The 25,005-nt window shown below is 42.0% G+C and overlaps 1 protein-coding gene and 2 pseudogenes across 6 annotated transcripts in view; 2 read left to right on the forward strand and 1 right to left on the reverse strand.

Annotated features, from left to right (window-relative positions):
- The window catches only part of ULK2 (unc-51 like autophagy activating kinase 2), a 103,680-nt gene that overhangs the window by 70,504 nt on the left and 8,171 nt on the right, over positions 1-25,005 (reverse strand). For all 6 annotated transcript variants that reach the window (XM_063656426.1, XM_054458472.2, XM_063656425.1 and 3 more), the window contains exons 4-10: positions 14,687-14,719; positions 14,325-14,361; positions 8,438-8,611; positions 6,985-7,058; positions 4,781-4,882; positions 3,159-3,217; positions 39-121 (exon numbers count right to left, since the gene is read on the reverse strand). In XM_063656426.1, the coding sequence (XP_063512496.1) occupies positions 39-121; positions 3,159-3,217; positions 4,781-4,882; positions 6,985-7,058; positions 8,438-8,611; positions 14,325-14,361; positions 14,687-14,719 (562 nt within the window). The remainder of the gene's footprint in view (positions 1-38; positions 122-3,158; positions 3,218-4,780; positions 4,883-6,984; positions 7,059-8,437; positions 8,612-14,324; positions 14,362-14,686; positions 14,720-25,005) is intronic.
- Positions 1,738-2,199, forward strand: LOC129017756 (NADH dehydrogenase [ubiquinone] 1 beta subcomplex subunit 4-like; annotated as a pseudogene).
- LOC129018473 (U6 spliceosomal RNA) lies at positions 9,779-9,834 on the forward strand (annotated as a pseudogene).

Genomic DNA, 25,005 nt, shown 5'->3' on the forward strand with positions numbered 1-25,005 from the left:
AAATTAGAAAACATGCAAAAGTTAAAACTATTTCTTACCAAAGTCCATTCTATCTTTTTGGTTTCTCTGAAGCAAACCCAAAAGGAGATTAGCCAAATAAGGTGATGTTTCTCTGGGAATACTGGGGGAAAGGAAAAACACAACCACCTAAGTGATAAGTTTATATATATAAACATTGACTTTTGCCTTCCATATAGTAAACTAAAACGTATATGTGGTTTCACAAACACCAATACATTTATACCAGGAAGACCATGTAAGAGTCATCTAAAGAAGGAAAAAAAGCCGGGTGTTGTGGCTCACGCCTGTAATCCCAGCACTTTGGGAGGCCGAGACAGGCAGATCATGAGGTCAGGAGATCGAGACCATCCTGACTAACATGGTGAAACCCCGTCTCTACTAAAAATAGAAAAAAAAAATTAGCTGGGCGTGGTGGTGGGCGCCTGTAGTCCCAGCTACTTGGGAGGCTGACGCAGGAGAATGGCATGAACCCGGGAGGTGGAGCTTGCAGTGAGCTGAGATCATGCCACTGCACTCCAGGCTGGGCGACAGAGCGAGACTCCATCTCAAAAAAAAAAAAAAAGAAGAAAAAAAAGCACTAAATTGCCTTTGAGAAACAGCATCAAATCGAGAAGATTCCTGTATTGTGCTTGCTGTTGTTCTGAGTATCTGCAGGAGTAAGGCACCTCAAAAAGCCCAATGTTGAGTTTTAGCATAGCTTCAATCTTGCACTAATAGTTGCTATAATGTTCTCTACTACAAAATAGCCACCTCCATTTCTGTCTGGAAAAGGGCAGCACTTAAATACAAGTGAGAACTAATACGACTTCCTAACATCCAATATGAAAACAACAAGCAATAGGAAAATGAGTTAAGTAATAGCAGTACACAATTCAAAGAATAAGAATTACAAAAAGATATTAAACAGGCTGGGCACAGTGTCTCACACCTGTAATCCCAGCACTTTGGGAGGCCAAGGTGGGTGGATCACCTGAGGTGAGGAGTTCAAGACCAGCCTGAACAACATGGTGAAATCCCGTGTCCACTAAAAATACAAAATTTGGCCGGGTGTGGTAGCCTGCCCGTAGTTCTAGCTACCTGGGAGGCTGAGGCAGGAGAATGGCTTGAAACTGGGTGGTGGATGTTGCAGTGAGCCAAGATCGTGCCATTGCACTCCAGCCTGGCAACAGAACAAGACTCCGTCTCAAAAAAAAAAAAAAGAAAAAAGAAAAAGATATTAAACAAATACAAAGGAGCCAAACTCACTAATAAAGAGAATAATGCAAATTAAATTAATAGCTAACTGGTCCTCATGCATTTGTGCGGCATCAAATCCGCTAACATTCCATGTTGGTAAAAATGACGGAAAAGGAGTAGTCTTCTATCTTGCTGTATTCACTGGGACAGCCTATTTGCAAAGTGTATCTTTTGGTCTGACAATTCCATTTCTAGGAGTCCACCCTAACAAAATGTACACATACACAAAGGAGTACACACACACACACACACACACACACACACACACACACACACACACACACACACACACACACACACACACACACACACACACACACACACACACACACACACACACACACACACACACACACACTTCACTAGAGCCTGTTTGCACACACACACTTCACTAGAGCCTGTTTGCACACACACACTTCACTAGAGCCTGTTTGCAGTAACCAAAAAATGAAAACAGGGATCTGATTAAATAAAATAATGTACATCTATGGGACTCTCTGTGGCATTTAAAAGCATACAGTGGCAGGTGCAGTTGAGCCCTGGGTCACCAAGATGTGGTTCCCAAAGTATACTCTATCATGCCTGGCCACTCTGCCCCCGACCCTCGACCCAGCCAAATACGACATATCTCCGGAAACCCGACGGGTGCAAGTCGAGCAGTTGGCCATAAGAGCCCGGCTGAAATGAGAGTACCTGCTTCAGTACAACAACCCCAACCGCAGAGGGCTCATCGAAGATCCTGCCTTGATTCGTTGGACCTATGCAAGATCAGCAAATGTCTATCCTAATTTCAGACCCACTCCTAAAACCTCACTCTTGGGCGCTCTGTGTGGATTTGGGCCCCTCTTATTCTGGTATTATGTTTTCAAAACTGACATGGATTCAAAAGAAAAACTTATCCGGGAAGGAAAATTGGATCAAACATTTAACCTCTCACATTAAGTCTCTCAATGATGACTATATGTACTCTTGCCTAAATAGTCTATTAATCATTAAAAAAAAAAAAAAAAAAAAAAGCATACAGTTGGCCAGGTATAGTGGCTCATGCCTGTAATCCCAGCACTTTGGGAGGATGAGGCGGGAGGATCACTTGAGGTCAGGAGTTCAAGACCAGCCTGGCCAACACGGTGAAACTCCGTGTCCACTAAAAAAAAAAAAATACAAAAATTAGCTGGGCGTGGTGGTGGGTGCCTACTAGCAAGACTGAAGCAGGAGAATCGCTTGAACTCAGGAGGGGGAGGCTGCAGTGAGCCGAGATCGTGCCACTGCACTACAGCCTGGGCGACAGAGCAAGACTCTGTCTCAAAAACAAAAAAAAGCATACAGTGGCTCTCCACATCCCGCTGCGGAACATCATCTGTGATGTGCTACAAAGTAAAAAACAAAAGGACGCTGCAAACAACTCACAAAATATGATGTAATTTGTCTTAAACTATGCGTGTGTATAAATACATACATAAACAAGCACTCATCCCAAGATACAAGTTCAAGAAAATTAAAAAAAAGGAAAACAAGCACTCAAACACGTATAAAGAACGCCCAAAAAACTATGAAGACAGAGACACAGCAAACTCTTGTTACCCCTAAAGAGATCAAAGCTGGGGGGAATTCACTTCCTACTTTACGCGTATCTATTCTGTCCACATTACCCTCCCCACAAAGAACACATGTAACTTCCGTATCTTTTTATTTTAAATTTACATTTTAAAAAAGAAAGAAAAGAGTGCAGCACTACACAGACACCTATGATGTGCCAGCAATTTTCTAATTTGTTGTAACAAATGCTTTCACATTATCAACTGAAAAAGAATTAAAAAATGAGAATACATAAAACACAAACAGTTCAAATAAACAACACTGTATTCACAAATAGTAAAACCCAGTGTAATCTAAACACATACCTAGGCATTAAGCTCCTATTTTTTTCATAAAACATCCTTAAGTCTTGAGGACTATTGGCCTATTAAAAAAAAAAAAAAGGTTTAATTTCCTAAACAACGGGGGCAAAACTTTCAAATCATATGATTGACACTCATATGCTTTTTTTTTTAAGGGATTGAGGGAGTGGGAGTTTCAAGGAAGGGATTGAGAGGAAAGGAGGGAAAGTATGAGGCAGGAGGAAAGGAAAGAGAGATGATGCTCATATTCTTGCTACAGAACATAGATTCTCAACTTGAAAGCCATGGATTGCTGAAGGACCCATAACTGGTCATTAGGAACTCATAAAACCTATGACATTTGTGAAAATTCTGTACATCTGAGTATAATGTACCTTTTCTGAGGTACCTTTTCTGAAGTACCTTTTCTGAGGTCAGTCTCTGAGAGGAGCCTGAAACTTACAACAGATTAAGGACCACTATTCTCAAGGTTACATGCCCTGCCCAATAGGTACATTATTGTTGGGTAAAATTCAGGTGTACTTTACCTTAGGACCCTAAAGGAATTCAAAGAAAAGAACTATGTATACTGCTACTATTCAGTCTCTCCACAGCAACAAATAGCTGATAACAACAGCTGCTGAATTAGTGAAGCCTCCTCTACGTGCAAACTAGACTAAGAAATTAAAAGTGTTTAACCTGGCTGTGTCACTCATTTTCTTTTTCTTTTTCTTTTTTTTGAGACAGAGTTTCACTCTTGTTGCCCAGGCTGGAGTGCAATGGTGCGATCTCGGCTCACCGCAACCTCCGCCTCCCAGGTTCAAGTGATTCTCCTGCCTCAGCCTCCCTAGTAGCTGGGATTACAGGCATGTGCCACCACGCCCGGCTAATTTTGTATTTTTAGTAGAGATGGGGTTTCTCCATGTTGGTCAGGCTGGTCTCGAACTCCCGACCTCAGGTGATCCGCCCGCCTCGGCCTCCCAAAGTGCTGGGATTACAGGCGTGAGCCACCGCGCCCGGCCATCACTAATTTTCTTAATACTATCTTGGGCAAATATTTTCACTTTGTTCCAGTTTTCAAATTCAAAGATCTTCTTTGTAACATAAGAAATTATAACATGGCAATATGAACTCAAGAGAAATCATCGTGATTATACTCTACAGGGTCACTTTTTGGCAGGATGTTGGGGGAGAGGAGGAGAAGACAGACCCATAATAATTTCCATAAAGTGTATATAATTACCTCCCTCTCACCTAGCAGTGTCAGGAATAGAGGGCTAGAAATGGTTTCCAGAGATCTCCCCAGACCAGCCCCAGCCCTCATGTGGATTCTGGGATCCCAAAACCAGGCTAACCAGGAAGCTCTGGTGTCACCATTCACAACCATTTCCCACCAGGCTGTTAGCCCCAAACCCAGCATACAACAGACTTCATGCCCAGTCCAACTACAAAGGGCAGGCAGATAAAAGGGGAAAACCAAAAGATGTTCTGACTCACTAAAGCACTTTTTGCCTATAACAGAATCAAAGTAAGTCACAGAGGAGCCAAAAACACTGCTTTCAAAGTATTCTTCATTTTACAAATCAAACGCAACTACAAAATGACAAGATCCCAAAACTGAGGACATAAGAAAAAAGTCAGCCTACCTGAAAAGGTGGTTTTCCAACTAGGCATTGGTATATCACCGTTCCTATGCTCCACAAGTCAGCCTTAGCATCATAATGTTGAGACATAATAACCTCAGGAGCCTGGGAACAGAGAAATTTAAGGGGCATGCAGTATGTTATTTACATAATTAATATGCACATATTAATTAACTGGTAAAGGTGACACTCCTAACAAACTACCAGAATAAAACAACACCCTGTGATAGTTCTCTAATCAAATAATAAGGCAATGAACTTACAACATATTATTATATATTGAGATTTACTAGTAAATCTCAAAATCAATGTTGCATGAAAAGAGGCAAGTTATGGAAACAAATGTTTCAACTGATTATAATGGACACATAAAGTACAGTGAGAGGGCTGAAATAAATAGTAAAGAAAAATACACACCATAGGACATGGTGTATAAAATACATACCATAGGACAGAGGTTCCCTCAGGTGTGTGAGAGGAGCAGAGGAGGAAATGCAATCAGGGAGAGGTATAAAAGGAACTTGGGCTGTCTCCAAAATACTTTTCTTTTTTCTTTTCTTTTTTTTTTTTTTTTTAAGAATGAGTCTCACTGTGTCACTCAGGCTGGAGTGCAGTGGCGTGATCTCGGCTCACTGCAACCTCCACCTCCCAGGTTCAAGTGACTCTCCTGTCCCAGCCTCCTGAGTAGGTAGGATTACACGCGCCTGCAACCACGCCCAGCTAATTTTTTGTATTTTTAGTAGAGACGGGGTTTCACCATGTTGGCCAGGCTGGTCTCGAACTCCTGACCTCGTGATCCTCCCACCTCGGCCTCCCAAAGTACTGGGATTACAGGCATAAGCCCCTGCGCCTGGCCTATTTTATTTCTTTCAAAAACAAGATCAAGACAAACATGGCAAAATGTTAACTTTGTGAAATATGGATGGTGGGTACATAGGTGTTTGCTATATTATTCCCTATGTTTTTTGTAATCTGAATACTTTTATAGTAATAGAAAAACTATGATGCAAAACCCCACACAATACTAAAAATTGTCCTAAAAGCAAAACCATTTCTCTGCTGCTTTGTTACAGGTATTTTCCCACCTCTCATCAAATTTTGCATTTTAAATATACCATTAATCAGGACAAATATTAAACAGAAATGGAAAATATACTTAAAGATAGTTTTATTTCTCAGATGTAACATTTCCTTTTAACTTTAATTCTTTGTGGAAATGGGATCCTGCTGTGTTCACAGGCTGGCCATGAACGCCTGAGAAGTCCTCCTGCCTCAGCCTCCCAAGTAGCTGGGACTAAAGGCACGCATCACTACACCCAGCTCAGGCGTAACATTTTTATTTATTTTCCCTAGTAAATTTCTTATTAAGTCAATATCCTTTAATAATCAGCCAAAGCACTCTAACCTCAAGGCTAAACTAATTTTATACTCAAGAAGTACAAAGTAATTTTAAAATTTATATAAAATTATAAAATTTATTATATATAAGCAGTAAAATTATGATCAAGACTGTAAATCTAATAAAATTTTTTTTGAAATTTGATTACCAGTTCAAAGTTGATTTTAGTTTAGAGAAATTTCGAATTTAATATAAATCCATTTTAAATTTAGAACTGAAATAGGTACATTTATTTGACATAATTCTGAATCTCTAGAATTAAGGTATTTCCAGACTTAATACTGCACATTACTTTAGAAGTTTCATAGCCTAACCCTATAATACATGATGATATCTATACGAGAGGATAAAGGGGAAAGCTGAGATATTTCAGCTGTGTGAGGCTAATGGAAAAAACATCTACAACACAGGGATCCTGTCAAGAGAGTTAACATGCAAAAGATGAGCACATCCTACAGCTGAAGAAGTGCTCCCAGAAGGTGTTTTTTAAAGCACTCCTAATATTATACATGATGTACAGCACGACTACCCTTGATTAATTTTTATTTTCAACTTAATAGATTTGTCTCATAACTAATCTTTTTTAAAAAATAAAAACAAATGGGCAAAAATGACTTACTTTTACAGTCCACTATGCTAAGGTAAAAGATGTCTGTATTATAGCATTATCAGTAATATAATTAACATTAGTAATAACAACTTGGACTATATGTAAAATCACATCTTATTTGGAAGCAAGCATTATACTTAAATTCCAATGATTATGGAGCCACGCTTTAAACACACAAGGATGCAAACACTCACTCACCATGTACATCGGGGATCCACACAGTGTTGCAGCCATCATGTTACTATGTAGGTAACGAGCAAAACCAAAATCCGCTATTTCACAAAACAGAAAGTAGAAAAGCAAATTATGTCTTCGCTCGTACCTAACATATATCATATGATTCTTCAAGACACAAGAAGGCACAAAGGACTGTGAAAAATAAACAGCTTACTGAATAAGACTGTCCACCAAAGAAAAAAGTAGCTACCTTGATTTCAACAAGCTAAAAATAGTAGTAATCGTCAACTGTACAAGTCACTGCTCTGCCAGATTTGCAACCACGGTGCATGAAACTTTGCAAGTGAAAATGCTAATTATAATAAGTAGCTCATTAATACAGTTTTCATTAAATATCAATACCAGATGTAGAATGTGAACAATTACGCTTTTATTGTTTCAAATAATTTTGAGGTACCACTAAAAAAAACTGCCAAGGGCTAACCTAGATGGTCTCTGAGATCACTATGTCAAAAGCCTAGGAACTGTAAAGAATCAGGGTTATGGCCGGGTGTTGTGGCTCACACCTATAATCCCAGCACTTTGGGAGGCTGAGTTGGGTGGATCACCTGAGGTCAGGAGTTCGAGACCAGCCTGGCCAACATGGTGAAACCCTGTCTCTACTAAAAAAAATTACAAAAAAAATTAGCTGGGTGTGGTGGCACATGCCAGCTACTTGCGCATCCCAGCTACTTGGAAGGCTGAGGCAGGAGAATCTCTTCAACCTGGGAGACAGAGGTTGTAGTGAGCCGAGATCGTGCCACAGCACTCCAGCCCGGGTGACAGAGCCAGACTCCATCTCAAAAAAAAAAAAAAAAAAAAAAACAAAAAAAAAAAACAGGGTTGTTAATTTGCTGCCAGTAACCACACCGCATCAATTTTCCTCTCGAGAGACGCAGGTATTCATATTTAGAGCTCCTGATGTGGGCCTGCCAGCACTGCCTGAGACTTAGCAGAAACTGTCAATAATGTAAAGGATTCATCTATCTAAGAGAACTCCACAATCTCAATAAAAATATCAAATTGCATCAATAAAATCCATCATTTGGCCAGGTGTGGAGGCTCAAACCTGTAATCCCAGCACTTGCGGAGGCTGAGGCGGGCAGATCACCTGAGGTCAGGAGTTCAAGACCAGCCTGGCCAACATGGTGAAACCCTGTCTCTACTAAAAATATAAAATTTAGCTGGGCGTAGTGGTGCATGCCTGTAATCCCAGCTACTCAGGAGGCTGAAGCAGGAGAATCGCTTGAACCCAGGAGGCGTGGGTTGCAGTGAGCCAAGATCGCGCCACTACACTCCAGCCTGAGCAACAGAGCGAGACTCCATCTCAAAAAAAAAAAAAAAAAAAAAAAAATCCATCACTCAACAAAGCTAAAGTTGTCTAAAAATAGTTTCAAAAAATGTCCTTTCCATGACACAATACATGGCCATTTACCTATTTTGATGCGAATACCACTGACACTTGATTTTCTGCGATTGGCATAGGACAGCAAGATGTTCTGTGGTTTGAGATCTCTGTGGATGATTCCTTTGCTGTGCAGGATTCGCATGGCAGCAGCAATCTGATGCAGAAAGACTCTGATAGTGTCTTCACTGAGAGTCCCTTTCACTGGTACAAAAGGAGTCACGTAAATATTTAAGCACACAAAATCAAATACCATCTGCATATTCCATCAACAGGATTGGGTTGTGAAGGAGAGCATGAAGGGAATGAGGAATTTGGATTCACATTTATTCATTTTTTTAACTTTAATAATTGAAGACTATGAAGAGATATCAGATTTCTCAAAACCTGTAGTAGTCAATCTGTTGTAAAGAGAACTGACTGGCACTTTCATCTTTTGTTTCACCTGTGTTTTTTGCTTTTCCCTTCATGTTTTTACTGCTGAAGGTGCCCACATGACTCTGAACACCATACGTACTCAATAAATATGAATGTCCTTTACAAGCCAAAAGCTAAGTTCCCCTTCATATTAGTCAAATATCTGGAATAAGTGTCCATATTTAATTCCAACCATTATGTGAGCACAAATTAAAAACAAGCAAAATCTTTGACCAGAGGGACCAGATACTACTGCTACCTGTACCTGTGAGGCATCTGTGTTCCTGCATCTACTCCGTCCTTTTATCTCCCACACCCCTGTCCCACTATCTTTCATAACTAAAAATACCTTAAGAATAAATGTTTTAACCTATTTCACCACTATAAAGAGGTGGTATGAACATTATTTGAAACTAGCGTCATTATTCCGTAAATATTTTTTTTTTTTGAGACAGAGTTTTACTCTGTCCCCCAGGCTGGAGTGCAGTGGTACAATCTCAGCTCACTGCAACCTCTGCCTCCTGGGTTCAAGAGATTCTCCTGCTTCAGCCTCCCGAGTAGCTGGGACTACAAGCACGTATCACCATGCCCAGCTAATTTTTCTATTTTTGTAGAGACATGGTTTCGCCATGTTGGCCAGGCTGGTCTTGAACTCCTGACCTAAGTGATCTACTTGCCTCAGCCGCCCACAGTGCTGGGATTACACTGAGAGACATCGTGACCAGCCTATTCAATAAATTCTACAGTATTTCTGTATATGCCAGAGCATGTTGTGGTTAACAGCTTGATTTGAAGTCTAGCTGCCTTTGTTCAACTCCTAGTTCTTCCACTTAATGTGTGACCCTTTTTAAAAGACAATCCCTCTGCGCCCACCTTCCTCATGTATAAAAGTTGATGAGAATAACTACGAGTTGACATGATCATTAAATAAAACCCATTTAATAATGAAAACTTGTGCTCATTTCAGCAGCACATATACTAAAATTGGAACAATACAGAGAAGATTAGCAAAAAATATTTATATTAAAAAAAGAAAAAAATTATGAAAACTTTAGAAAAAGGCTTTGCACATATTTCAATGTAGTAAGTATGCAAATAAGCTTATTACAATAAGTCTAAAAGTCACAAGTGTAATTCCTTACCTACACTGAGGATTTAGTATCCACGTGCCTATTTAAATTATTTGTGATGCATGTCTGTCCATATAATTCTTAGAATATGTTCTATATAACCTTTCCATTTGTAAATAAGAGAGAAATAACATTAATACTTGGAACAAGTGAAATACTGTGGTTTTAAAATCATTTTAATGACCTGTCAAGTTTTACATGTCCTTAACATCTTCAAATAAAATAAATCTTTACGGTTTAAAAATTATCAAATATGGCCCAGTGTGTGGCTCATGCCTGTAATCCCAGCACTTTGGGAGGCCATGGTGGACGGATTGCTTGAGCCCAGGAGTTTGAGACCAGCCTAGACAACATGGTAAGACTCTGTCTCTACAAAAAAAATAAAAAATTAAGGCCAGCTATGGTGGCTCACACCTGTAATCCCAGCCCTTTGGGAGGCCAAGGTGGGCACATCACCTGAGCTCAGGAGTCTGAGACCACCCTGGGTAACATGATGAAACCCCATCTCTACTAAAATACAAAAAATTAGCCAGGCATGGTGGCACACGTCTATAGTCCGGCTACTTGGGAGGCTGAGGCACGAGAATGACTTGAGCCTGGGAGGCAAAGGTTGCAGTGAGCCAAGATCATGCCATTGCACTCCAGCTTGGACTACAGAGATGCCATCTCAAAAAATAAATAAATAAATACAATTAAAAATTACAATTAAAAGAAATTTTTGGGGGCTGGGCGCGGTGGCTCACGCCTGTAATCCCAGCACTTTGGGAGGCCAAGGTGGGTGGATCATGAGGTCAGGAGTTTGAAACCAGCCTGGCCAGCATGGTGAAATGCTGTCTCTACTAAAAATACAAAAATTAGCCCAGCATGGTGGCACACACCTGTAGTCTCAGCTACTAGGGAGGCTGAGGCCGGAAAATAGTCTGAACCCAGGAGGTGGAGGTTGCAGTGAGCTGAGATCCTGCCACTGCACTCCAGCCTGGGCAACAGAGCGAGACTCCGTCTCAAAAAAAAAAAAAAAAAAAAAAATCATCCTCCAGAGATGAACACTGTTAAAAATTTGATGTGCATTTTTCCAGCTCTACTTTCTCGCAGATGCTAATATATATATTATCGCATATTAGTGGGGAGGTCAAATCAACAACTAGAACTTTATTTTTGTAATGGTTTACTTAAATTACATTGTGACAATTGAAATGGATGGTATATTTAAAATTTATTTTGGCCGGGTGCGGTAGCTCACGCCTGTAATCTCAGCACTTTGGGAGGCCGAGGAGGGTGGATCACCTGAGGTCAGAAGTTCAAAACCAACCTGGCCAACATGGCGAAATCCCATCTCTACTAAAAATATGAAATTAGCCAGGCACAGTGGCAGGTGCCTGTAACATACTCAGGAGGCTGAGGCAGGAGAATGGCTTGAACCCAGGTGGCAGAGGTTGCACTGAGCCAAGATCGCACCACTGCACTCCAGCCTGGGCGACAGAGTGAGACTCTATCTCAAAAAGAAAAAAAAAAAAAGAAAGAAAGAAAACATAAAAGGTGTTTGTTTCAAAGAGCAAATTAAAGGACTAAATGACCCTATTGTGACACAATGATATTCAACCTTCTAGACATTCCAGTCCTTCTAGACATTCCAGACCTTCTAGACCAGTGCTCTCCAACAGGAATATAAGGTGGCCACACATCAAACTTTCCATTTTCTAGTGGCCAGATTTTAAAAAGTGAAAAGAAAGAGATATAATTAATATATTTAACCCAATATATCCAAAATATTACCATTTCAACTTGTAATAAATATTTTTAAATTAATGAGATTTAATCATTCTTTCCTTCTGATGAAGTATTCAAAATCCGTTGTGCATTTTACACTTACAGCACATCTTGATTCTGACTAGCCACACTTCAACAGCGCAATGTGGTCAGTGGCTACTATACTGGGCAGTGCAGCTCTCAATAATTCCCCTAAGGACCAGAATTTCTTTCATATGTCTTTAAAGTGCTTTCATATGTCTTTAAAGTGCTTTCATACTACAAAGGATTCCCTTAAGGACTGTGGCAGAGAAAGATCAGGGAGAAGTTAAAAAACCAAAATCATACAGCAGTATAAGCAAACACTGGTGCTAGAACCATGCTTGCCTGGCTGACTCCAACATTCAAGCTAATTAAGCTCTTTCACTATTCAGTCTCCTAACAATATTGCTTTAGAATATCAAACACAAGAGTTCAACAAAACTGTTCTAATAGTGCTTCTATGGGTGAATAATAGTTTTGTTAATGAGACTGATATTCTTTTTTAAAAAAAAAAAAAAAAAACACGCTCTCTAGAAAAGAAAAAACTGATATTCTAAGGAGGGTGGTATCAACTGATATTCTAATGAGGGCTGTAAGCTGGTGTCACTCAGTCTGACCCAAGTAGAAAAGTGCTTCATCAGGAACACTAAGGATGTCAAGAAAGGCAGAGCAGGGTGCTTTCCAGCTTCGACTCCTTTCCAACAGTAGTGAATGAAAGTGTCTGTCTCACTGCATTCTATCTATGATTAACATTTTGAAATTTGTTAACTAAATTGACAGTTTTTTTTTTTTTTTAAACTACCAAATTCAGGACAATGGCTGCCTCTAGGGAAAGGACAGGAATTGGGTTGCAGAAGGGCTTACAGGGAGCTTCAACTGTATTTATAATTTCTTTTTTTCTTTTTTTTTTTTTTTTTTGAGACAGAGTCTTGCTCTGTAGCCCAGGCTGGAGTAAAATGGTGTGACCTCAGCTCACTGCAACCTCTGCTACCCAGGTCCAAGAGATTCTCCTGCCCCAACCTCCCAAGCAGCTAGGACTACAGGCATGCACCACCATGCCCAGCTACTTTTTGTATTTTTAGTACAGACAGGGTTTCACCAGGTTGGACAGGCTGGTCTCGAACTCCTGGCCTCAAGTGATCCACCCACCTCGGCCTCCCAAAGTGCTGGGATTACAGGCGTGAGCCACCACTTCCAGCCTATAATTCCCTTGTAAATGGTGGTGGGGGGTACCCGTACTGGTATTCTTTACATTTTTCTCCACACAGCTTCTGAATGTCAGCAATATTCTACATTATTCTATATATCTATGTTATCTTTTGTAAACTGTCCACAGTGCTTTTACCATCAACTGCCATAATCTATTTTTTTTTTTTTTTTCTGAGATGGGAGTTTCTATCTTGTTGCCCAGGCTGGAGTGCAATGGCATGATCTCGGCTCACTGCAACCTCCGCCTCCTGGGTTCAAGTGATTCTCCTGCCTCAGCCTCCCAAGTAGCTGGGATTACAGGCATGTGCCACCACACCCGGCTAATTTTGTATTCTTAGTAGAGATGAGGTTTCTCCACGTTGGTCAGGCTGGTCTCGAACTCCCCACCTCAGGTGATCCACCCACCTCAGCCTCCCAAAGTGCTGGGATTATAGGCGTGAGCCACCGCATCTGGCCACTGTAACCTATTTATAGGTTGAATGTGTTAACCTTTTACTGTCTTTGCATATTCCCCTTGCATCTTTTAAGGGGTGAACAAGTACATACTGGCTTCACTGGCCAGGTGCGGTGGCTCACGCCTGTAATCCCAGCATTTTGGGAGGCCAAGGTGGGCGGATCACGAGGTCAGGAGTTCGAGACCAGCCTGATCAACATGGTGAAACCCTGTCTCTACTAAAAATACAAAAATTAGCTGGGCGTGGAGGTATGCGCCTGTAATCAAAGCTACTCAGGAGGCTGAGGCAGGAGAATCACTTGAACCCAGGAGGCAGAGGTTGCAGTGAGCCAAGAATGTACCACTGCACTGCAGCCTGGGCGATAGAGTGAGACTTCATCTCCAAAAAAAAAAGGAAAAAGAAAATACTCTGGAGGCACACAATTTGATCTGAATGCTTCATATCCTACATGTATGCATTTTGGGTTCAGAATTTCAAGCACAATCTAATATAATTTTTGTTGCCTTTTTTTAATTACAAGAAATATTCACATAAAATACATTCTTGGATATATTTTTCCACTATAATTTTTTAATTCTGAAAGAAATGAAACGGACTAAAACTCAGTCAAGCCTTTTGAAGGAGAGGAATTCTATCGAGTTTCTCCTCTCCTGGGGATAGGACCATCTCTCAAACACTGTCAGAGAGAGACACACAAAAAGGTAAATACTTATATACAAGTAAAGCTTAGGAACAAAACCACAAACAACAACAACAACTGGTCTGTAAAGTGACCACAAGTCAAACAAATACACAAATATTTATTGAATGTTTCTATACAAGAGCAGAAAATGGGTAGTGTATTTCACAAGTACCTCTTAGGATTAAACAGGCTGTAGCACTGTCTTTTACTGAACACTGACACACATACACAGTTACCTTGCAAATAATCTGCGAGGTCTCCACCATTGCAATACTGACATAGAAAAGAGAAAGTAATGAAAATAAGGACAGTGATTCAAGATTAATTCAATCCATTCTCAATTGTGATTAAAAAATCATTTGTATATGTCATGTAAATATAGCCTAAAAACATTATTATAGATTCAAAATTTTTTAAATTTTTATTCCTTGAGTAGAATCTAGATCACTGAATCAACTTTATTAATACAAAAATTCAAATAATCTACTACCAATTTTAAAGTTCATATTAATCAAAAAGGATCTGAAATATGCAGATATATGCTAGAATCTAAAAAAAAAAGAAATTTGAAATAAACAGAAGTTTGTATACTACCTACCTCCATCACCAAAAAGACAGAGTTGGGTAATTCCTGAAAAGTAAACATATTAAATATCATTTAGAGAAAAATTAAACACAAAATTTAAAGATAATGATAGTTAAAAATACCATACTTGTTCATTATTAAAACTGGTAAAATGAAATCACAAAATCCATTAGAAAGTGAAATTAAAATTCCCAACATAATGATGTAATTATCTCCTCTACAAAGCCAAATCAAGTTTTGGTAACACTAATGTAGTCATCAAGAAGTAAAATTTTGTTTACAGAAATAACTAGAGAAAGATTCATCTTTTGGTTATGATTGACCTAAAACAACAGATCTAGGACAAAAAGCATGGTAAATTTACAATGGGAAAAAGGAAGGATTCTTTGGTCCTTGGGGAAACACTTCCACTTTGAAAAGTTTATGATTTGGAGCAGTAAAACAGAAAAGTTTATGATTTGGAGCAGTAAAACAGAAAAGTTTATGATTTGGAGCAGTAAAATCCTCCCTAGCAACACTATATGCACAATCTGATTTCTGGAATATATGACTCAGGATGCCTGGTTTTTTGCTTTTCTGTTTTTTATGTTTATTTGGGGCAATCGCATTATCAGCAATTGGTGGCAAAGGGAAATGTTTTATCACATTATCAACACGTTCCAAAATGTTGAGGAAATGAATTGAGGGCTCTTAAAAAGTCTCTCAAATCCATATAGCTCCAGGTCTGCTGTTGATTAAGTAACTCAAAGACTGATTAGCTGGCTCTTCAATGGCAAGGGATTTTATAACGATAACTAAAATTTAGATTGAACTTCCCTGTGGCTTAACTTGAGCCAGTGTGCAAATGTAATTCAAAATATAGCTTCTGGCCAGGCGCGGTGGCTCATGTCTGTAATCCCAGCACTTTGGGAGGCCGAGGCAGGCGGATCACAAGGCCAGGAGATCGAGACCATCCTGGCTAATACGGTGAAACCTCATCTCTACTAAAAATACAAAAATTAGCCAGGCGTGGTGGCGGGCACCTGTAGTCCCAGCTACTTGGGAGGCTGAGGCAAGAGAATGGCATGAACCTGGGAGGCGGAGCTTGCAGTGAGCCGAGATCATGCCATTGCACTCCAGCCTGCAAGAGAGCCAGACTCTGTCTCAAAAAATATATATAGATAGGTCTAGATTGATCTAGACCTATCTATATCTAGATATATAGCTTTTGGGCTGGGCCCAGTGGCTAACACGTGTAATCCCAACACTTTGGAAGGCCAAGGTGGGAGGATCACTTGAGCCCAAGAGTTCAAGACTAGCCTAGGCAACACACGGAGAATTCATCTCTACTAACAATTAAAAAATGGCCGGGTACAGTGGCTCACGCCTGTAATCCCAGCACTTTGGGAGGCTGAAGCGGGTGGATCACCTGAGCTAAGGAGTCCGAGACCAGCTTGGCCAACATGGTGAAATCCCATCTCTAATAAAAATACCAAAAAAAAAAAAAAAAAAAAATTAGCCAGGCATGGTGGCAGGCGCATGTAATCCCAGCTACTTGGGAGGCTGAGGTAGGAGAATCACTTGAACCCAGGAGGCAGAGGTTGCAGTGAGCCGAGATCGTACCACTGCACTCCAGCCTGGGCAACAGAGTGAGACTTCGTCTCAAAAAAAAAAAAAAAAAAAATTAGGCCGGGCACAGTGGCTCACGCCTGTAATCCCAGCACTTTGGGAGGCCAAGGTGGGCAGATCACCTGAGGTCAGGAGTTCAAGACTAGCCTGGCCAACATGGTAAAACCCCATCTCTACTAAAAATACAAAAAAATTAGCTGGACATGGTGGTGCATGCCTGCAATCCCAGCTACTCCAGAGGCTGAGGCATGAGAATCACTTGAACCTGGGAGGTGGAGGTTGCAGTGAGCTGAGACCGCGCCACTGTACTCCAGCCTAGGCAACAGAATGAGACCCCATCACAAAATAAATAAATAAATAATAAAAATAAAAATGCCTTGAAGGACACAAAACAGTTTTTTCTTCTGGAAAAAGGAAATAAAGAGGTATAAGAAGAGGGCATCTCGGCCGGGTGCGGTGGTTCATGACTGTAATCCCAGCACTTTGGGAGGCCGAGGCAGGTGGATTATGACGTCAGGAGTTCGAGACTAGCCTGGCCAATACAGTGAAACCCCATCTCCACTAGAAATACAAAAATTAGCTGGGCGTGGTGGCACGTGCCTGTAGTCCCAACTACTCAGGAGGCAGAGGCAGGAGAATCGCTTGAACCCGGGAGACAGAGGTTGCAGTGAGCTGAGACTGTGCCACTGCATTCCAGCCTGGCAACAGAATGAGACTCCATCTCAAAAACAAAAACAAAAACAAAATACAAAAATTAGCTGGGCAGCATGACATGCACCTGTAGTCCCAGCTGCTTGGGAGGCTGAGGCAGGAGAATGGCTTGAACCCAGGAGGCAGAATTTGCAGTGAGCCGAGATCGCACCACTGCACTCCAGCTTGAGCGACAGAGCAAGACTCCATCTCAAACAAACAAACAAAAAAGCACCGGGCACAGTGACTCAGCCTGTAATCCCAGCACTTTGGAGGCCAAGGCAGGCGGATCACAAGGTCAGGAGATCAAGACCATCCTGGCTAACACAGTGAAACCCCATCTCTACTAAAAATACAAAAAGTTAGCTGGGTATGGTGGCAGGCGCCTACAGCCCCAGCTACTCGGGAGGCTGAGGCAGGAGAATAGCGTGAACCCGGGAGGCGGAGCTTGCAGTGAGCCGAGATCGCCACTGCACTCCAGCCTGGGTGACAGAGCGAGACTCCATCTCAAAAAAAAAAAAAAAAAAAAAAGAGGGCATCTCTTTACTTCATATACTGCTAGACTATTTGAAGTGTTTTTATACTGAAGGTCATTTACTTTTGTAATTTAAAAAAACAATAAAGTAAATTTTTTTTTTTTTTTTTGAGATGGAGTCTCGCTCTGTGGCCCAGGCTGGAGTGCAGTGGTACAATCTCAGCTCACTGCAAGCTCCACCTCCCAGGTCCACACCATTCTCCTGCCTCAGTCTCCCAAGTAGCTGGGACTACAGGCGCCCGCCACCATACCTGGCTGTTTTTTTTTGGGTTTTTTTTTTGTATTTTTAGTAGAGACTGGGTTTCACTGTGTTAGCCAGAATGTTCTCCATCTCCTGACCTCGTGATCTGCCCACCTCGGCCTCCCAAAGTGCTGGGATTACAGGCGTGAGCCACCGCGCCCGGCCAATTTTTAAAAGTCAAAATAACATGAGTAGGTGGTTCTCTCCAGTAAATTCGGATGCCTAGAAGCAGAAGTAGAGAAAACGGCACCATGATACAAAGCAATAGAAAAGTAAATGACAAGCCAGACAACTCAAAGAAAAATTCCTGGTTTCTTTTTTATTTTAAAGTGACACTTCTTAAAATTTTTTTAATTTTTTTTTTTTTTTGAGACAAGGTCCCGCTCTATTACCCAGGCTGAAATTCAGTGGTGTGATGCTGGCTCACTGCAACCTCCACCTCCAGGGTTCAAGCGAGTCTCCTGCCTCAGCACCCCCCAGTAGCTAGGACCACAGGTGTGCACCACCACGCCCAGCTAATTTTTATGTATTTTTTTCTAGAGACGGGGTTTTGCCACATTGCCCAGGCTGATCCCAAACTCTTGGACTCAAGCGATCTGCCCAGCTTGCCCTTCCAAAGTGCTGGGATTACAAGCATGAGCCACCGCACTTGGCCTAATTCCTGGTTTCTAAACCCAAATCCTCACATCTCTCTGCTATATTCTTAATTCATTCTCCACCCCTCCGGCAATTTCTATGGTTTATCTCACAGGAAAAGAGAAAAGAAACATTCCTACAATTCTTGGGTTTATTTCCCTTAGGCTTACCTGGTACTGGACGGCCTCAGGGCATGACTAAGTAGGGTTGGAATTATCATTCACACTTTGGTGAGAGGGTGGTGTTAACATGGAAAAAGTGGTTTGCTCAAGATCCTAAATTGAGATTGCTAATAACAGTACTCTAAGCTCACATTTCCTTACTGACATCTATGGCTCTTCCTCTTAGATCATTTCTTAGTCCCTTTAGGCTGCTAAATTTTCATAACAAACTACCATAGACTAGGGGGTTGAAAACAGAAATGTATTTCTCACTATTCTGGAGGCTGGGAAGTTCATCAAGGCACAGGCAAATTTGGTGTCTGGTGAAGGCCCATTTCTGGTTCAGACAGCCATCTTCTCACAATAAGCTTACATAGTTGAAGGAACAAGGGAGCTCCCTCTGGAGTCTCTTATAAAGGCACTAATATCTCATTTGTGAAGGCTCCGCCCTCATGATCTAATGAGGCCCCACCTTCTTTTTTTTTTTTTGAGACAGAGTCTCACTCTATTGCCCAGGCTGGAGTACAGTGGCGCAATCTCAGCTCACTTGCAACCTCCACCTCCCGGGTTCACGCCATTCTCCTGCCTCAGCCTCCCGAGTAGCTGGGACTACAGGCGCCTGCCACCACGCCCAGCTAATTTTTTGTATTTTCAGTAGAGACGGGCTTTCACCTTGTTAGCCAGGATGGTCTCAATCTTCTGACCTCGTGATCCTCCTGCCTTAACCTCCCAAAGTGCTGGGATTGCAGGCTTGAGCCACCGCGCCCGGCCGAGGCCCCACCTTCTAATACCATCACCTTGAGGGACAGGATTTCAACATATGAATTTTGGAGGGACATGAACATTGATTGACACCATAGCAAATCAAGTTCTACAAAACTTCGAGATGCAAAATACAATATATGAAAGCCAATTCTGGCCAGGCACGGTGGCTCACACCTGTAATCCCAACACTTTGGGAGGCCGAGGCGGGCGAATCACCTGAGGTCAGGAGTTTGAGACCAGCCCGGTCAACACGGTGAAACCCATCTCTACTAAAAATACAAAAATTAGCTGGGTGTGGTGGTGCATGCCTGTAACCCCAGCTACTCGGAAGGCTGAAGGAGGAGAACTGCTTTAACCCAGAAGACAAAGGTTGCAGCGAGCCAAGATCGCACCACTGCACTCCAGCCTGGGCAACAGAGTGAGACTCCATCTCAAAGAAAAAAAAAAGCACACAAAAAGAAAGCCATTTCTAGCTTCCTGATCTAACACAAACCCAATATAGGTTTGTGGAAAAACTCTCCTTCAATGTGTATCTCATTAATACTAATTACACCAAAGGTTGCAAAAATATTCAGAATATATAATACTGATTTATAAATTTATAAATTGATTCTCACCTAATCTGACCCTGATTTGCTGTAATTCTTCAAATTCCCTAAGTCCTAACTCTTTTTAACGGTCTTACAGAAGACTTCTTCTGTAGATATCCTCAAAAACAGGTTAAGAGTCTCGGATAGCTGGTTGGGCTTTCTGGAAAATAAGTTGAGTCCCTACATTATCCCTTTGTACATAACTAAGTTCCAGAGATCAAAAATATAAATATGAAAAAATGAAACCCTAAGTACTAGATGAAAACATGGGGAATCATTTTCATAAGCTCAGGGTAAAGAAATCTTCCATAATATGAAACCTAGGGGTCATTAAATAACAGGTTGGATAAATTCTACCATGTAGGAACTTCTATATATTAAAAAGAGACAGGCAGGGGCATGGTGGCTTAAGCCTGTAATCCCAGCACTTTGGGAGGCAGAAGTGAATGGATCACGAGGTCAGGAGTTCAAGACCAGCCTGGCCAAGATGGTGAAACCCCGTCTCTACTAAAAATACAAAAAATTAGCTGGGCTTGGTGGCAGGTGCCTGGAATCCCAGCTACTCTGGAGGCTGAGGCAGTAGAATCGCTTGAACCCAGGAAGCAGAGGTTGCAGTGAGCTGAGATCACGCCACTGTACTCCAGACTTGGCAACAGAACAAGACTCCATCTCAAAAAAAAAAAAAGAGGCTAGGCCAGGTGCGGTGGCTCACGCCTGTAATCCCAGCACTTTGGGAGGCTGAGGCGGGCAGATCACCTGAGGTCGGGAGTTCGAGACCAGCCCAGCCAGCATGGTGAAACCCTGTCTTGGGCCGGGCTCGGTGGTTCACACCTGTAATCCCAGCACTTTGGGAGGCCGAGGCGGGTGGATCACGAGGTCAGGAGATCGAGACCATCCTGGCTAACACGGTGAAACCCCGTCTCTACTGAAAATACAAAAAATTAGCCAGGCATGGTGGCGGGCGCCTGTAGTCCCAGCTACGCGGGAGGCTGAGGCAGGAGAATGGCGTGAACCCGGGAGGCAGAGCTTGAGTGAGCCGAGATCACGCCACTGCACTCCAGCCTGGGCAACAGAGCGAGACTCCAACTCAAAAAAAAAAAAAAGAAAATAAAAGAAACCCTGTCTCTACTAAAAATACAATAATTAGCTGGGTGTGGTAGCAGGTGCCTGTAATCCCAGCTACCAGGGAAGCTAAGGCAGGAGAATCACTTGAACCCGAGAGGCGGAGTTTGTAGTGAGCCGACACTGTGACATTGCACTCCAGCCTGGGCAACAGAGCAAGACTCCATCTCAAAAAAAAAAAAAAAAAAAAAAGGAAAAAAAGTCTAAAATAAGACCCCCCCAAAAATACCAAACAAAATGGGAAAAATATCTCAAAACATGACAAAGAGCTATCAACTCTGATTCCCTCTTGTTTACCTCCTACAGTCCAAGTGCCCAAGTCCTACCAATTCTATCTCCTAAACATCTCACTAATCTGTCCAGGCCTCTGTCTCCATTGATACCATCATTCTTTCTTACCTAGATATAAATAGCTCTTTCTTTTTAATAATGGTATACACTGAGCATGGTGGCACAGGCCTGTAATCCCAGCTACTCAGGAGGCAAAGGCAGGAAGATCGCTTAAGCCCAGGAGTTAGAGGCTGCCGTGAGATATGATGGCGCCACAGAAGAAATGCACTCCAGCCTGAGTAACAGAGTAAGACCCCATTTCTAAATAAGTATTTAAAAATAAAAATAAATGTACAGTTCAATGTGTTGTGACAAATACTTACACCTACGTATCTACCCTGCCAATCAAAATACATAACAATTCCATCACCCCAAAAAGTTCTCTCATGCCCCTTTCCCATCAGTCCCTGGGACCAAGAGGCAACCTCTGTTCTGATTTCTATCACCCTAGCCTACTTCTGACTCTTCCCAAAATTTACAAAAACAGAATTATACTGTAGCAGTATATGGCATGTTTCTTTTTCTCAAATAATGTTTGAGGCTGGGCGCGGTGGCTCATGCCTGTAATCCCAGCGCTTTGGGAGGCCGAGTCGGGCGGATCACAAGGTCAGGAGATCGAGACCATCCTGGCTAACACAGTGAAACCCCATCTCTACTAAAAATACAAAAAATTAGCCGGGCATGGTGGCAGGTGCCTGTAGTCCCAGCTACTCGGGAGCCTAAGGCAGGAGAATGGCAGGAACCCAGGAAGCGGAGCTTGCAGTGAGCCGAGATCGCGCCACTGCACTCCAGCCTGGGGGACAGAGCGAGACTCCGTCACAAAAAAAAAAAAAGAGTTTTAAAATTTTTTATAGCCGGGCACAGTGGCTCACACCTGTAATCCCGACACTGGGAGGCCAAGACGGGCAGATCACCTGAGGTCGGGAGTTCGAGACCAGGCTGGCCAATATGGCGAAACCTCGTCTCTACCAAAAATACAGACATTAGCCACACGTGGTGGCGGGGCGCCTGTAATCCCAGCTACTCAGGAGGCTGAGGCAGGGAGAATCGCTTGAACCTGGGAGGTGGACGTTGCAGGGGGCCAAGATCACAGCATTGCACTCCAGCCTGGGTGACAGAGCAAGACTCTGTCTCAAAAAAAAAAAAAATGTTTTGTATGTCCCTATTACAACTTCTGATACGACAGCTTCTGAGTTTCTTATCTTGATTTAAAACGTCTTTCCATCCCTTGGATTGCACAGTCATTTAAATATTATTCTGAGACTGTTATTGTTTACTTTATATATTTAAGCCTTTAATTCATTTGGAAATGATTTTGGAAAATGATGAGAATGGTGTTCCAATTCTATTTTTTGTCAGATGTCTCAGTTTTATGAGCACCACCTATTAAATTAATCATCTTTTTCTTGTGATACTAAAAATTACCAAGAGGCAGATATTTAACCAGGCCACTGACAATCACCCAGTTATGTATTCCTAAGTTAAAGTACTTATCTCATGCTCAGAGTGCTCTAGGAGATTTATCTTTTGAAAAATAAAAACGCTATCACTCTCCTGCTTTTAAAACTCTTCAATAGCTTTGTACTGTCCTTAAGATAAAGATCAGATCTGGCTCCTGCTAACCTCTCCAGTATCATCTAACACTATGCTCTGGCTCTCATTACTGTACTCCAGACACACTAGCCTTCTTCCAGTTCCTCAAACTCAGTGATCTCTCCTGTCAGTGAGGACAGAAGAGATCTTCTTTACAGAAGGCTTCATCTCCTTGGGAAACTTACTTTATTTTCTCCCATTAACCCCCACCTAGCCTTCTCCCACCCATCCCTCAATCTCTACAGACATCATTTCCCCAGGAAGCCTTCCCTTGTCCCATTTTCCTAGGCCCCATATTGTTCAAACCTCGCCAACAGCTCTTCCTTACAGCACTTGGCACACTTGGAAATAGTAACTATTGGCCCGGGTATAGTGGCTCATGCCTGTAATCCCAGCACTTTGGGAAGCCAAGGTGGGCAGGTCACTTAAGCTCAGAAGTTTGAGACCAGGCTGAGCAACATGGTGAAACTCCATCTCTACAAAAAATAGAAAAATTAGCCAGGCATGGTGGTGCCTGCCTGTAGTCCCAGATACTTCGAAGGCTGAGGTGGGAGGATGGCTTAAGCCCAGAGGGTGGAGGCTGCAGTGAGGCGTGATCATGCCACTGCACTCCAGCCTGGGCCAGACAGCCAGACCCTGTCTCGAAAAAGAAAAAAAAAAGAAATAGTAACTATTTGCTTAATGTCATCTTCCCTAATATCCTGTAAGAGTTCCACAATAAAAAGGACCATTTCTACTTTGTTCACCACTATACACCTGTACATCTCATTAACTAGCTCAAGAAATACTAGTCACAAATAAATCAGTAAGAAAAATGAACACAACCTATGCATCATAGGACAGCAATGGGAACGTCACAGAAGAAATGTAAAAAGACAAATACAGCAAAAAGATGACTGATACCCTAATGATTTAAGAAAAAAAAATACCAGCTGGGTGCAGTGGCTTACATCTGTAATCTCAGAACTTTGGGAGGCCGAAGCAGGTGGATCACTTGAGGTCAGGAGTTCGAGGCCAGCCTAGCCAACATGGTGAAACCCCATTTCTACTAAAAATATAAAAATTTGCCAGTTGTGGTGGTGGGCGCCTGTAATCCCAGCTACTTGGGAGGCTGAGGCAGGAGAACTGCTTGAGCCCAGGAGGCAGAGGTTGCAGCGAGCCAAGATCGTGCCACTGCACTCCAACCTGGGCAACAGAGTGAAACTCCATCTCAAAAAAAAAAAAAAAGAAAGAAAAGAAAAGTAATAAAAAAATTAGGCTGGGCATGGTGGCTCACGCCTATAATCCCAGCACTTTAGGAAGCCAAGGCAGGAGGATCACTTTAGTCCAGGAGTTCGAGACCAGCCTGGGCAACACAGTGACCTCATCTCTATTAATTAAGTAAATATAATTCAAAAACGTTTTTAAAGATATTTTCCTAGTGTGAGATTATAAAATTTTTTTTTAAAAAGGTCACTACTGGTTAAAAAGAACTAGTATAGGCTGAGTGCGGTGGCTCAGGCCTGTAATCCCAGCACTTTGGAAGGCTGAGGCAGGCAGGTCACCTGAGGTCAGAAGTTCAAGACCAGCCTGGGCAACAAGGTGAAGCTCCATCTCTGCTAAAAATACAAAAACAAAATTATCCACCTGTAATCCCAGCTACTTGGGAGGCTGAGGCAAGAGAATCACTTGAACTCAGGAGGCAGAGGTTGCAGTGAGCCGAGATTGTGTCGCTGCACTCCAGCCTGGGTAACAGAAAGAACTGGTATAATCCTTTAAAAAATAGCTAATATCTTTGACCAAGCAATTCCACTTCAAGGAATTTATTCTATAGGAACACTATAAAAACACACAAAGATATATGCACACATCTTTCTCTGCAGTAATGTTTCCAATAGGGAAAAAATAGGAACCACTCCAAATAGCCATAATTCGGTGGTTTTTTAAGCTACAGGACTCACTCTGTCACCCAAGCTGGAGTACAGTGGCTGGTGGTGCAATCACAGCTCAATGTAACTTCAAGTTCCCGGGCTCGAGCGTTCCTTCCACTTTAGCCTCCCAAGTAGCTGGGTGAGATTACA

The sequence above is a fragment of the Pongo pygmaeus genome, chromosome 19 (genome assembly GCF_028885625.2).
Source record: "Pongo pygmaeus isolate AG05252 chromosome 19, NHGRI_mPonPyg2-v2.0_pri, whole genome shotgun sequence".
Classification (NCBI taxonomy): domain Eukaryota; kingdom Metazoa; phylum Chordata; class Mammalia; order Primates; family Hominidae; genus Pongo; species Pongo pygmaeus.